Source organism: Podarcis bocagei, assembly GCF_964188305.1.
Source record: "Podarcis bocagei genome assembly, chromosome: 10".
Classification (NCBI taxonomy): domain Eukaryota; kingdom Metazoa; phylum Chordata; class Lepidosauria; order Squamata; family Lacertidae; genus Podarcis; species Podarcis bocagei.
The window spans coordinates 19,639,617-19,655,042 of NC_138135.1; the positions used below are offsets into that span (position 1 = coordinate 19,639,617).

General features: G+C 43.7%; 1 protein-coding gene and 1 long non-coding RNA gene across 2 annotated transcripts; one reads left to right on the plus strand and one right to left on the minus strand.

The window, feature by feature from the left end:
- Positions 1–1,716: 1,716 nt before the first annotated feature.
- On the minus strand, positions 1,717–6,795 carry PEX26 (peroxisomal biogenesis factor 26). The gene is made up of 5 exons (XM_081210471.1): positions 6,078–6,795; positions 5,002–5,142; positions 3,883–4,199; positions 2,930–3,076; positions 1,717–2,214 (listed from the first exon to the last, which is right to left on the minus strand). Exons 1-5 carry the CDS (start codon positions 6,305–6,307, stop codon positions 2,111–2,113), a joined length of 939 nt encoding a protein of 312 aa, XP_081066597.1. The 5' UTR covers positions 6,308–6,795; the 3' UTR covers positions 1,717–2,110.
- Positions 6,796–6,936: 141 nt separating this feature from the next.
- Positions 6,937–14,453, plus strand: LOC308595873. The gene is made up of 4 exons (XR_014012159.1): positions 6,937–7,034; positions 9,239–9,337; positions 11,668–11,812; positions 14,235–14,453. It is a non-coding gene; the product is annotated as an uncharacterized lncRNA (long non-coding RNA).
- The last annotated feature ends 973 nt before the right edge of the window (positions 14,454–15,426 follow it).

Sequence of the window (15,426 nt, forward strand, 5' to 3'; positions counted from 1 at the left end):
GAACCGGGTTCTTTTCCTGGGACTCTGCCACTTCTGGCTTTGTGTAGGGGTGGTTTGTTTGAATGCTTCTGCCATGGACAAGTTTTTTTGAGGAAAGCTGCTTGCATGCAGGAAAATATATTTCAAGGAAGCTGGGCTGAATCGTTTCCTATGTAGAAGGAGTTACCTGCCCCCACTGGGAAGAATTCAAATTTGCAAATACCCACCCGCATCTTGAAGTAGTAGAGGCCATGGGAAAGCTTTCCCATTTGATTCTACTGAATGCTCTTTTTTTTTCTGAGTTCAGGACATTGAATCTGCTGAGTAGACCTTGGAAGACACATCACAAATCCAACAAAACATAGGTATGTGGAACCTGTAGCCCTCTAGATGTTGTAGGACATCTTTCATCAGCCTCTACCAGCCCATGACCAGAAGTGATGGGAGCTGGAGTCTAGCAGCATCTGGAAGTCACAGGTTGTCCATCCCTCAGCTAGCACCTATTGTTTACCATCAACTTTCTCTGCCATCTTCCTATCAATGGGTTGTCATCTAGCAGAGCTGTTTCAAGGGGTAAAGCATTCTGAGAGGGGAAAGGGCACTGTGCTGACCTAGAGCGACCAGTTAGTTTGCAAGGCACCTTGCTGATAAAGTCATTCGTGTTAGTTTCAAAATAGATCCTGTTCTCATTGTGAAGTCTATGGAAGCCTTGGTAGAATCATAGAACTGCAGAGTTGGAAGGGACCTCCTAGGCTCATCTAGTCAATGCAGGAATCGTTTGCCCAGCATGGGGTTCAAACCCCCTACCCTGGGATTAAGAGCCTCCTGCTCTCCAGACTGAGCTATCCCTGCTGTCATCTGGTACTGCTGTTGCATTCATAACTTTTTTGCAGATTTCACATAGGCATGTGGTTGGCTGCTGTGAGAACTGGAGGTGGAGTTAGATAGGCCTTTGATCTGATTCAGCAAGGGCTCTTCTTATGCTGTTACCTGCTCATCCTGTTTTAATAGGTATATTTTAGCTCCTTCAGTCTGAGGATGTGGACACGGTGCTTGGAGGTGTTAGGCTGATCATCTGTCCTCTTGGCCCTTGTCCATCCCAACTCCTTAAGACAGTGGAGGTTTGGTTAACCACATCATGGGGAAGAGTCCATTGGGTTGCACTGCTCAAATTATGGAACGCCCCACCTTGGCTGTCCTGATTAGTCCCCTTATTTGTCAATACCTTTATTTTCTAGCAGCCTTTGGAGGAATTTTTTCCCTTTGCTGCTAAGAGTTGTAATGTGGCTGGCTTTGTTTTGCTCTCTGCTTCGTTTTATTACCTCTGTCCATTTGGATAATATCCACATGACACATTTGAAGCACATGGCTTCCCACTAGGAATCCTGGGAACTGTGGTTTGTGAAGGGTGCTGCAAAGTGCAGCTCTGTGAGGGGTAAACTACAGTTGCCAGGATTATTTGGTGTGTGAGTCATGACTGTTAAAAGTGCTATAAATTTGCTTTAAACCAGGGTTTCCCAAACTTGGGTGTCCAGCTGTTTATTTGACTACAATTCCCATCATCCCTGACCACTGGTCCTGCTAGCTATGGATGATGGGAGTTGTAGTAAAAAAATCAGCCAGAGACCCAAGTTTGGGAAACTCTGCTTTAAACGAATGGTGTGGACGTGATCACAGCTTGCGAACTGTCGGGGGACAGGGGCATTTCCTAACTGGGACCAAAAACCAAGACAGAAGTGATTTAAATAAAATTAATGTTACAAACATACATATATAATACATAAATCAGTATCACAGAATCAAAAATACGAAAAAAATCAGCCTTAAACAGAAGCTCCAAGAACTTAGTTATAAAGATATCTAGTTGATATCTAAGTGATCATATACAAAGCCACCAAATTCCAACTATCTATCACGGAAATGCTTTATCAGTCCCATCGCTGTGGTCATGACACAGCAGATACCCTGCCCAGGTACTGCACTGCCACTATCCTTAATTCTTGAAGAAGTCTCTGCCTCACTACAGGTGCTCTCTCAACAGCTGCAGTCACCTTCATTGACTTGCAAGTGGCTTCTCCGCGGTCCTCCAACAAGCACTGCTTCAGCATCATACAGAAGGCAGTGGAGTCAGTTAGTCTTGAACTGGAGGCCTGGAGTGCGGAGAAAATGCAGCCAAGCGGGCTTGATGGAAAAGCTGGATTAGCCTGTTGAGGAAGGGCAGAGAAGTGGGAGATGCTGGAAAAGAGAAGAAGAAGAAGATGATGATGACTTTCATTTCTCATATCTACCCATAACAATAAGCAAATATTATTCACGACACTGGTCAAACATTCCTCCTCCAAATGTAAACACACAATGACCCAAGGCTTCTCGTACAACTAAAATAAACCACTCAGGTATCACATGCACCATACGTTTAAAACACTGTTGTATCACTTTAACAGCAACGGCTCCGCCCCCCCCCAAAAAAAACCTGGGAACGGTAGTTCGTTAAGGTAGCTGAGAGTAGTTAGAAGACCCCTCAGAAAGCTACAATTCCCAGCACCTAAAACAAACTACCGTTCCCAGAAAGACTCCTTGCCTGAAACCCAAGTGAGCCATTGCCAGTGCTAGATCGGCCAAGAGTCTAACTCAGGAAGCTGTCGTATACTTGGTTCTTATGCAGCTACTCCCTGACAGGCCTTCTACTCCTTTGCTCCTGGACCTCGGGTGAATTTGGGGCTCTCATTCCATCCCACTCCAGATACGGCAGACTTGACCATATCCCCAGCAATCTGTGCTTTACAAGTCATTCCTGAAATCCCAAACATGGCCAAGCAGCACTGTGTGTCAATGCAAACACACTGCCATTCCAGATACACCCCCACATAGGCTAAATATTTCACACAGTCACAGCTGGATACTTCTCCTTTCCCTTCCCCTCCCACTGTCTCCCCTCTCTCAAGTATACCTGGGTCAAGTCTCACGACAATGAGACACAACATGAAAGCAGCCAAGAGTGTCTTTCTGTAGGGGATGGAACACAGCTGGCCTGCCAAGGATCCCAGCACTCGACCCAGCTGTGCCAATATGGTCAGCACCTTTTGGGATACCAAACCTGCAAAACAAAAGGAAGACGTTACGCCAGGGAAAGTGGTGAGGAGGCACTGCTCAAGAGAAACTTTTAAAAGTTATTTCCAGAGAAGATTCCATGAAAAATAACCTCCTTTCTCCCTTACAAGCTCTCCAGACACCACCGTTGTCATGTGAGGACTCTACAGCCAGCACCGATTTCTTGTGGCTGATCAAGGAAATGCTTTTGTCCCTTAGCAAACGCTTTATCTATGCTAATAGTAAAACCCAGTGAAGTTGTTGAAAGTGTGTCCCCTTCACCCAACAGTTTCATTAAGCTGTCTGAATGCTGTAGGACTGCAATTCTCTTACTAGATTAATAGAATTGTAGAGTTGGAAGGGATCTCAAGAGTTATCTAGTCCAACCCCCAGCAATGCAGGAATCTCAGCTAAAGCATCTGTGACAGATGACCATTCGACCTCTGCTTAAAAACCACCAAGGAAGGTCAGTCCACAACCTCCCAAGGGAGATTGTTCCACTGTCAAACAGCTTACTGTCAGAAAGTTTTTCCTGATGTTTAGTCGGAATTTCCTTTCTTGGTTCGAGTCCTACCCTCCAGAGCAGGAGAAAACAAGCTTGTTCCATCTTCCACATGACAGCTCTTCAGATATTTGAAGATGGATATCATATCTCCTCTCAGTCTCCTCTTTTCCAGGCTAAACATAACCACCTCCTTCAACCACTCCTCATAAGGCTTTGTTTCCAGACTTGGTGGCAAGAAAATTTATATACTCCAGGCATCTATGGTTTCAGCTACAAAACACATAAGACTGCTTTTAAGAAAAGCCTACCCAACCGTTGCTTCCACACCATTTCTGGCCGCTCATCAGGAAGCTGGCACTCCTCCTCTTCCTTCTGCAGCCACTGCTGCCTCTGCTCCTTAATGCTCTCATAGGCCTCCACCTGTTGCTCTTTGCTCAATGCTTTACAATCTCGGATTAGCTCCTCTGCCTCTGCAAAGAGCCTGAGCGGCAACAGCACATGAAACAGGTGCAGCTGAGCCAAGAGGCCGTAACTAGGCAAGTGCTGATTGGCTGAGAAATGTAACCAGTCTCTGGCGACATCTAGCATCACATGAGGTTCTTCCACTTTACTATGCAGGAGGATGCTGAGAGGGAAACAAAGCAATACCACCACTTTAATATTATTATAATGACACCATTGTATTTGCATATTATTTTTCCTATGCATTCTCAAGAAAGCCCTTGACACAGAGGGAGCTAGTATAATTTAGTGCAGGGCTCTATCTGGCCCTCAGAACACTCTCCAAGCAAAACGTCCTTCCCAGACAAAATAATAATAATAGTAATAATAATAATTTATTATTATTTATACCCTGCCCATCTGGCTGGGTTTCCCCAGCCACTCTGGGAGGCTTCCAACAAAAGATTAAAAATACATTAAAACATCAGTCATTACAAACTGCCCTAAACCGGGCTGCCTTCAGATGTCTTCTAAATGTCAGATAGTTGTTTATTTCTTTGACATCTGATGGTAGAGCGTTCCACAGGACGGCCACCACCACCAAGAAGGCCCTCTGCCTGGTTCCCTGTAACTTTGCTTCTCGCAGTGAGGGAACCGCCAGAAGGCCCTCGGCACTGGACTTCAGTGTCCGGGTTGAACGATGGGGGTGGAGACGCTCCTTCAGGAGAGATCATATGACTTACTGCATCTCCATACAAAAAGAAAATCCATACACACAGAAAACTAGCATGTCTGGCAGAAGGCTAGGGTGCAATGCCTCTTTCTCCCAGGTATCTAGTTTTTTGTATGCAGGGAACTGATCTGATTGATGGTGCACTCAGCTATGCAAGCTCCCACCCGCAGCCTAAAATGGTACAGTCCAGTAACAGGCTTACCACCTCCAAAATACAATAATATAACTCTGTGTCTGTAAGAGCAGAACCCACCACAGCTCTAGAATTCTGGAAGGCCAACATTCAGGCTCGTGATAGTACTGAAGAATCCAAGGCAGGACTTCTCTCCATCGGTTCATCTCAGCCAAGGCCTGGATACCCACAGTGCATAAGGAGCATTTCAGTTCTTCAGAGCTGATGCAGAAAATAGATGCACAAAATGTTGTTATTATTATTATTATTATTAAAAATTAACGCCACTCTGCTGCTGAAAAGGACTCCCAGTGTGCCATACAAAGATCAGCAACAAGATTGGTAGTCTGGGGGCAAGGGCTATCTAAAAGGCATGACAGAAAAGGCAAAGGTATTTGGGGGGGGAGGGGGGAGCAAACACAGACAGTAGTTCTTATTTACAAAGTTTTATAATAACCAGATGGTAATAGGAGAAGTTCAAGGAGAGGAGGAGCAGGAAGTTGCTGTCTCCCAGCACAGCTAGGGGCCATTTTACCCTTCCCGTCCTTCTGCTGTAACTTGGTAAAATGTCTTTTTCTGTAAGAAACTGCATTTTTCTGCCATTTGTGCTAACAAGTACTGGAATAAATATCGTTATTTAATTCCCTTTAGAAGAACGACATCAATTCCAGGACTGGATTGAAGCAACTGGAGACTAGGAGTTTAATAAGTTTACAAAAGTATGGAATTATTGAAGACATTCACACAGAACATTCACAGGGGAATCACAGCTATGTTATAATCCTCACTTGTTGTCAAAATGTACTCTATAATGATAGACAGTGATCTGAACGCTTGTATTGCTTCATGGCTGACTTTATTCTTTGATTCTGAGCAGCATAAAACCTCCACGAACTTTACTAAATTGTAAGTACGCAATTGTGTAACTCATATACAGTCATAGACACACAAACATTGTGTGTTTAATATTACTAAGCAACTGGGCCTAAGTAATAAAATCTGCCTGGTTTTTTTTTATTTAAAAAATTATTGCAAGAGGATGAGCCCCACCCCCTAGATCATGGGCTGCAGATAGCTCAGCACATACCTACATCTGGCACTGATCAATCCCACTCTTCCCAGTTCTCACCCGACCTCTGCCTCAATTCAGCACGTACCTGTCAGCATCTTCATTCTCGGGGTCCTTCCTGAGGCTCTCGCAGCCTTTCTCGCACCTGTCCAGAGCAGCCGCGAAGTCCCTGTTCATCACCAGCAGATCTGCAGCCTCTTCCAGTAAGGAAGCTGCTTGGGACGCCACTGGAGACAGAGACACGGGCTCGCTGCTTCTTAAAAGGCTCCCTGCCCCGCCGATGCCAGCAAGCGCCACGGACAGGTCATTCCTCATCATCTCTAGGTGCTGGTTCTAAAACTAAACACTCCGACTGAGCTGCGCTATAGGCCCGGTTGCCTCGCGTGATCAGCAGCTTCAGGACAAAGTATTATGCAGCACTCAACAATTTGGGTTTTTGTTTATTATTTTTAGCCCACTAACTCTTCTTCAGAGGCAGGTTATTCCCCTCTGCAGTCAGACACCGGCTAGAAAAGAGGGGCAGGGGTGTGTAGGAGGGGGAAAGCTAAGTAAAAAAGAAAATTGTCTTCGGTCGCACCATTCTTCAGAATCCAGAAGATCCCGACTGTCCAGATCTGCAGAATTGCACAATTGCAATTCTGAAGGTGCGGGTCCGCCTTCTATAAAGCCCTGTATCCTATCAAAAACAAACGCAGTGCAGACCCCGCTCTCTTTCTAGGACGCAGAGATCATCTCCCTGCACATTCTGCATAAAGAGCAACAAAAAATGCGACTGCCCCTAAACTGCTGTTCGGTCAGCAGCAGAACAGACGACTTCCTCGCTTTACCTGCGCGCCCGCAGTCACGCCGCAATAGAGCATGATGGGAAATGTAGTCCCTCTCGAGTGAGAGAGGAAAGTCGACGGGAAAGGCTGACTGACGGGAGGCCGGACTGCGACAACCGGAAGGCAGCCCGTGGCAGGAAGTAACGTGGAGCAGGAGGGAGGGGGATTTAAGCTAAGTTCGTTGGCCTCCTCAATTCATAATGTCCCTCGTCGTTAATACAGTACGTAGTTGGAAATTTCTGAGGGTCTGGTTGGACCACTTGGTGATTTGTTTTTCTCTTGCCTGTTGTAGCAATTGTAATGCCCTGGGCTAGATGTGTAATGGATTTTAATTGCATTTTAATTCCTCCTTTTTTTTTACATTGTATTACAATTTGACTTTTGCAGAATTCAGTCGAAATAAATAAATAAAAAGGTGCTACTGGACAATTTTTTAATTTTATTTATTTATTTCGACTGCATCAGACCAACACAGCTACCTACCTGAATGTAGAATTCAGGTTATTGCAAGTGTTCTTCACAGACATGCCATGGAACACCAGAACCCAGCTCGGTTTGGGAACACCAAACTCGGATACTTTTAAGGCATTACCTCCCCTCCCCACCCCACTAACTGGTTTTAATGTATTGTTGCAAAAGCCTGCCAAGGAACGGCCAGAGCACATGGGGTAACAGGCACACCTACAGGCTCTGCGTCCCTTAGGAGAACAGAAGACACGGTTGAGGCTGTTGCGCTTTGGGAAACAGGGTTTATTCACTTATTTACACCTTCCATCTGCCTGGAGGGGGTCCCGATCTTACAGCGTGGCCCAGAGCATTGCAGGCAGTCTTTCCTTCATTGCCAAGATGGATCTCAGCCATTCTCCCTCTTTCTTCTTCTGAGAGGCCCCTTGCCCTCCCCCAGAGCAGTTACCTTGGCAAACTCCAAATCTCCAGTCTCCAGTCACACTTGGGACAAGGAGTTGTCCTCAATGGCTCTCTGTTTTAATGCTCTGCTCTTCCCTTGGCCAGCCAGGCTGGTTTGAGTAAGGCAACCCAGGAATCCCCTTAGCAGCTTAAAGTCTCCCTGCATATTACAAAGAACCCAAAATCCTAGCATTTATTAACTTCTAGGGTTTAGGGGGATCCCCCTATTTCTATAATACCACCCCCTCCTTAGCAAAAGGCAGTCTTCCATGACTGTCCAACATGGTTACTACCAGCATTCCAGTGTGCTTGCAAGATAGCAGAAAGTTACATCAAAAACACAAGAAGACATTTAAAAACACAATAACAGTTCTTTTGTAAGTGGCCCCCAGCTTCCTGGATTCCTCCAAGCCTTTCTCCGTGAACAGAGTAATTTAAACTAAGCCCTTACTATCACAACACAACAGCATGCACATAAACAAAAGACATCACAGCAATTCAAAGTCATTGTTGAACTAGCAGGCACAATCCCTTTGTAGGTGTTATGTACTGAGTTGAATAGGATCCAAACTGAAGCAGTCTGATTGGTCCTAGAACAATAGGATCCAAATTGCAGCAGTCTGATTAGTCCTAGAACAATAGGATTCAGAATGCAGCAGTCTGATTGGTCCTAGAACAATGCAGCAGTATGATTGGTTGGCAGGAACCACCCAATCCTGCTCCAGATAGAAGTGAATCCACAACCTGATTGGCTTACAGTAGAATTCCGGAATTAGCCAATCATGTGCAGCCCATTGTGTAAATAATGTATATAAAGCAGATACTGTGAGGGGACATTCATTCATTCCTCCTCACCACTATGAGCTGAATAAAGAGCATGAAATCACTTTGCGACTCTGAGTATATTTCAGTAGGTCAGTTCACAGTTCCAAAAGCAGAAACCCCCACCACCTCCTCTTGTTGTAGTAGCTGGGTTTTCCACAGAGTTTCTACTCATGAGTAAAGCAAACACAGTTCTCAGCCCTTGTTGCTTAATTCACAGGTTCAGTCCTTCTGGGGGCTTCCTATGCTTCTGGGGTCTCCCAGTAGATTGTGTAGGGATGCCTCCCTCCTCTAGCCCCCTAGGCTGCCACTGGGGGTACTAGCTACCATGTTGGGCCTGTGGTTCTGTTCCCAGAGCCCCACGGTCTGGTCCCACTGATTGTTGGGCCACCCAGTACTGAGAATAGCTCTTGTATTTACACATTGGCATTAAATGTTTTGACCACAAGCCTTTTGTCTCTTGTTCGGAAAACTGCATTCTTCAATAGTCAAACAAACAAACAAACAAACCTCACACACAACACAGTCCATATAAACCCCTCTAATTTAACCCTATTTCAGCAGGAGAAAGCTAAGTAAATCAACAACATTCCCACAGAAGTCCATGGAATCAAGTCCAGGATGCAACAGAACAGCCTGTTCCTATAAGAGAAATTAATAGTAACGTGTTTTTGTACTTTGCTCTTGTGTCCTGTAGGGTGCAGTATGGAACTATGCAAGATCAACATCTTCAGCTTCCAAGATTGCCACCCAGAACAGCAATTGGATATTAAGAGGCTTATTTGAATTCAAACAGGTAACCATCACTAATGCACAACCACATGCAAAACAGCAAAATAACTTTTACTTTGAAATAAAATATTTAAAAAACCAGGTTGCATGGGAACCAAAGCAATAGGGAAGATGTTAGTATCCCAGTTTTGGTAACCTATGTTTTTTGTGGGGAGGTATGCAAGTGCCAACAAGAATGCCCTTTGCAGTGCAATCTTATGCATGCTTACTCAGAAGTACAGCCTACTGTCTTCAACAGGGCTTATTCCCTGGTAAGTGTGTATAAAACCATATCCTCAGTCTGGAATACAGTATGTAATTTGTGAATGCCGTTCATCTGGATGGGACAAGTGTATAGGAGCTCATTTTAAATCAAGTGTATGATAACCTGATGCAAAACAACAACAACAGACTAGGGAATAATCTCAAGGAGAATAAAATAATAGGGACATTCTGTAGGCGTACTATGAATTATTTTCTCATGTGAACTGGAAAACGCATTTACGCCCTTCTTTGACAAAAACTTATCATATAGTCATTTTCTGGCCACTTCGCATATGCGCTTTCAAAACCTGCTTAGAGGAAAGTTACATGAATCACAGAATCATAGAGCTGGGGGGGGGGTGTCCACAAGGGTCATCTAGTCCAACCCTCTGCAATGCAAGAATCTTTCACCCTGTCTCATACTCTACCAACTGAGCAATACACGAGAAACAACTCACAACAGGTCATGCAGTGAAAAATTAGATGGCTACCTCACATGGATTCAAAGCTCTCCACAGGAACTGGAAACCCGCATGCTGAATTGGCTATTGGATTGTGGTGTTGGATACACAGCTCAGCGGTAGTGCCTATTCTTTGGATACAGAAATCCCCAGGTTCAGATCCCAAATTGCTTCCAGCTAAAAGGACTTACGGTGCTAAGTGCTGGGAGGCAACCTCTGCTGGAGAGCCCAGAGATTTGTTGTAGAAAAGTCTTCCCCAACCTGGCACTCTTCACATGTTTTGGACAACAACTATCATCCTTGAGCATTAGCCAAGCTAATTGGGGCTGGTGGGAATTGGAGGCCAACATGGTTTGGAAGGCACCAGTTTGGGAAAGGCTGGAGTAGACAGGATTCGACTAGATCAGAGATGGAGAGAGAAATGCTGCTGGAATTTGAACTCCCATCCGTTCCAGTTGGAATGGCCAATGTCCAAAAACATCTGAAGGGCCACCAGTTCTTCATCCCTGGGACAGATAGACGAGTGGTGTCATTGGGCTAAAGAAAGCTTTAATGCATAAGACAATTCCAACTTTTCAGGCAGGGTATGACACACAAAATATAATTATGCATTATATTTTTATTCCAAAAAGCAACATTTCCTTATTAGGTTTGGATAGCTTACTTGTTATTGCTTTTTACTGCCTCTGAATTCTCCCCTCCTTTCCCCTCCCCACAACACATATTTCTGAAAATGAAGGCAGAAGGAAATTTGTTTGGACACACAATTTCCGCTTTCACTAAAAATAAGGACAAACTCTCCACATACTATATTTTCTGCTCATGGAGAGGGTTTGTGAAATACGAACAATACATAAAAAACAGGAATAGGTAAGATTCTGATCCAAAACAACTGGTATAGCAAAGGTCACTAATAAGACATTTTCTTTCAGCCACTCCCAGTTCACATCAGTAAGTCCATTCCTCAACAAAATAATATATACTTGGATTACCTATTTTTTCACTGAAGTGGCAAACTCATGTTTACTTTAAAAAACAAAACACAAACCCTGTATTTGGGCTATTATATCTGCAGCTTGTAGCTCATAAATTTGTGTGGTTCTCCCTTCTATATAGAAAACAAGCATGTCGAGATGGATAGTCTAAAACCTTTTTACCTCACACCTTTTTCTGTTTTCAGGGGGCACATTTGTGAAAGAGAACTTAATAATTGGAAGAGTCCCCACCTGCAATCTGAAGTGGTACAGCCCAGAATGAGGCTACCACCTCAGTAAGAACAGGTCTTAGTCAATAGACCACTGTGAGAACAGAATGCTGGACTAAGACAGGCCTTTGGCCTGTTCCAACATAATTATTATTATTTTCTTAAGAGCTGTTAGTATCTCTGCTGATAGTTGGTTTAACCCAGTTATAGTCTTAACCATTTCCAGTTCTATATCAGTAAGTTCCGATTATCAGTACTCTGGGGGGAAAGCTTTAAAACTTGTCATTTTACATCCACTTCATTGGTTGTCCTCCAGCATTATAAAATATGTGCTTCCTTTTTGTTATTTTTTCAAGTTACTAGTTTTACTAGTTTTACATTTCTCTCAACTTATTTAACCTTAGCTCTTTTTAAAAAAAACAACAGAAAAGAATATTTCATCTTGCTGTGTATGGAAGGCATTCCTCGCTCCCTGGCTCACGTTTTGTGATCTTGCATTTTGGTTAGTATTTTGCTAAAAGAAACCTCTTTGGACCAGAGTAGCCACAAGGTGCAGTAACTGAAGAAACCAGTGAGTAGAAGGAAAAGCTGGACCCTTTGCTGTGCAATTGTTGTATGTGGTTTTAGTTACTCATTTGGTTTGGTTTTTAATGCCCCATCACCCAGTGCAGCTCAAGGGTATTTAGAAATATAGGCACATGCAGTAAGGCCTCCAGGACAAATCACCTCAAACGTTAATCCAGATCGGAACAGTACCGGTCACAGGGCCACAGGGTTGGGGGTGGGTAGTCTTCCGAGCTCCTGGCCTCTTCTGTGTTAGTGGGCTGCTAATTAGAGATTAGCAGCACTAAGACTCTGAGCTGGAAGGAGCAAGGCCACGCAGCTAAGTTTGAAGAGAAAGAAATACTCACAGCTTCTAATGTTGAAAAGAAGAGGCAGCCATAGCAATGTCATCAAGAGGGGTAGCACACCCTAAAACCAACTGAGAGGAGCATGAAAGACAGGTAGGGATCACGGAATTGTACTGTGTAGTTTGCAGGCATGTTTAGCTCATTGAATGCAAAACTCTGCTTTGCTTGATTGGAATGTTTTGGCTCTTTGAACTGAAGTCCAGGATGTATATTGGAGACCCTAATTGTTATTCATCGGCAACTATGAGAATGGATTATTGTGATTAGCACATGCTTGGCATACAGTGTACAACTATGCCTTTCGGCTTGTAATGGACCAGCAGGCTAGTTCAATTAATTAATAGGGTCTGGATTGTCTTCCCTTCTTTGCTGTTGATGGTGGCCTGGTTCACCACATAACACTAAACCATAATTTAGCAGCTAAATTTTAGCATTATGCAGCCAAGGCTCAATGAGCCCAACAAGGTGTTCATATGCTACCCCTCTCCTTTCCTGGCTGATTTCATAATCCAACTATGGTAGGCTTATTAGAAAACAGAAGTGATGTTTGTTTGTTTTTAAAAATCCAAGGATCCCTGTTTCAACTGTAATGCTAAACTGAGATACTTTAAAGTATCCCAACTAAACTTGGGAGATGTCCTTCTCCTAGCCATGTGTGATGAGGAGAGGGGAGAGAGAGCATGCTAGCCTGATGCTTCCCTTAAGCTTGTTACAGTCTATCCATGTAGCACTAAACCATGGTTTATCACCTTGTGCTAATAATGCAGCCAATCTGTGCAGCCTTTGGAATTACACTTTTCCACTCTATGTGTGACCCTCTCCTGACTGTTTTCTTTCTTGTTGTTGCTATTGTTTCATTTTGTGGGTATATCCTGCAACATTGGCACAATACTAGTGCATTAATGCATTAATATACAGGACCACCCACAAATCATTCCACTTTATTAGTTGTTCTGTGACGCTTCCCCAATATTCCCACACAACAAAAGCAGGACATAAAAAATAACCCAGAACATTTGTGGGGTGGGTGTGTATAGGATTTCAGCCAAATGTTGTGGAACATGCACTGATTGGGAACAAAGCAGTATGACTGTCCCAAAACCTTGAAGCTGCTAAGAGTATTGAAAGCAGGATATCACGCAACTGGCCTGATATCACCGTGAGCACAAATAATTATGACGGCACAATAAAAAGGACATCTGGAAAGACTTTACATCAAGCATGGGTTGGATTGGATCCTCTGCGCAAACCCTTCCAACTCTATGAAACAGTAAGAATAGTGAAGGCAAAGTCTTATCAGGATGTGGGCATAGTAGACAATAGACTTGATAGACTATGAGCCAGATTTTGGTAAACCACCTAGGGCTGGAATTCTTACAAAGAGTGCTGCACTAATCTAATCCAGTGCAAGGCACTTCTTTAAGCAAGAATGTACACACAGGATCATTTGACACGGATTAGTTATGCCTTCACTATTAAGAGATTCCTGGTGTGCATGCACTCTTGTTTTGCAAATTAAGAATGTGTTGAAGTAGATCTAGCCAACGCCCAATTGTGTTCCCATTGGCATTCTTTCAGTTTCATCCATGTATGATTAAGAGGAGCCCTGATGGATCAGGGCAGTGGCAGATGCCTGTGGGAAACCCGCAAGCAGGACCAGACCACAAGAGCTCTATCCTCTCCGGCTGTTCCCAGCAAGTGATATTCAGAAGCATACTGTCTTGGGCTGTGGAGAGTAGAGCATATGCTTCAGGGTTAGTAGCCACTGATAGTCTTGTCCTCTATGAATGTGTCTAATCCTATTTTGAAGCCACCCAACATTCTTTTTTCCCCAAGCCTCTAGAGTTTCTAGTCCATTTGATCTGGTGGAAATGTCATCCAGTCTTTCGCCCTATAATACTCCGGTTCCTGCCCGGTTTCTAATCTCTGCGGGCCACCACTATTTAAATTTTGTCGTGTATATACACTTCTCCACTTCCTTGCTCTTTTCACTGAAGTTCATCCGTGGTCCTCCTTTTAAACTCACATTTATTGGCAGGCTGCGTGAATTAGCACTGTAGTATCTTTATGTACATTGTACAGATGGAATGTCAGAAGAGCTTAGAAGAACTCAGAAACCAAGAAAGAGCCAGGAGCCACTATTGCCTTCACTTGCTATTGTTTCTCTTGCTGTCTGCCACCCATGAGGTGGTTAATGAAAGTCTGTTTTGCAAAAGCTGGCAGTTCTCTGCGGTTGCTAGGATACATTGCCCTGCTCTCAAGGAAGGATCAGCTAATTAAAGATTGTTCTGATGATGAAATGTTTCTATATTCGTGTTCCATTGGTCAACGGCACTGTCACTCAAGTTTTCAGCTGGGGAATATCTGGGTGGAATTCTGTAATTTACTGAATGCGTCTGCCTGTGTATTGCTTGTGTTAGTAAATTTTTCATCCCTATATGCCAGTTCTAATAAACATGGCTATCTAGAAGCAAGTCCTGCTGGGATTCAGGAAAGGTAATTTAGGATTTCAGCCTTAAAGGTAGATTGGAAATTTGTAGTGTTCAACCTGTGGACGCAATAGATATTTGGAAGTAGTTTATACATTTTTATAAGTCACATTTTGCATGTGTCCCTATAAAGGCTCATGCAGGCATAGAGCTCTACTAAGTACATCTTGAAAATCAGCCTTAATTTTAATTTTTAAAAACCCACCAAAACAAGTTTCTAGCCTTCATGCTTACTTACTGGAAGGTAAAACACAATCCACATGGCTTTTTCTTTTTAGGCAGCAATCCTGTATTCAGTTACCTGGAAATAAAATGCCTTGAAGTCAACGGGTCTTACTTTTGAGTAGACTTGACTGCATGCTTCGGCATGTAAAACCACACTTTCTTTCTCCTTACCGGCCGGTTCTCCTTCCTCAAGAGGTGTTAGAGCAAAATTGGATACAGCTGCAACTGGGATTAGATTTCTAATTAGTTAACTGTCTCTGCACACAGTTGCTTACTTTTCAGTGGGGGTGGGAAGGGCAGCGACAAGAAATCTGACCCTGACCTTCTTCTCCTACCTTTCAACTGTAAGTGAAACCTGAGCTTCAAGGACAGAGGGTTCCTGCATACCTCTGTATACTCTCCATTAAAAGGAATGGAATTATGTGCAAAATATCCTACCCTCTGAAAAGAAGCCAAAATTCTGAGCCTTGGCTAAATAATGCAAGTAAAGCATGTTTGCATAACAGTGCTTATTTTGCATAATTCAGATTGCTTCTGCTGGGTACTGGAAGTGCCAAATA

Excerpts from the sequence above, each read along its gene's own strand:
- PEX26 (XM_081210471.1), bottom strand. The coding sequence starts at position 6,307 with ATGATGAGGAATGACCTGTCCGTGGCGCTTGCTGGCATCGGCGGGGCA. Across the intron at positions 5,143-6,077 it reads GAGAATGAAGATGCTGACAG|CTCTGAAGAACTGAAATGCT; the intron begins GTACGTGCTGAA and ends TTTCTGCATCAG. Across the intron at positions 2,215-2,929 it reads TGTCGTGAGACTTGACCCAG|CATCTCCCACTTCTCTGCCC; the intron begins GTATACTTGAGA and ends TCTCTTTTCCAG.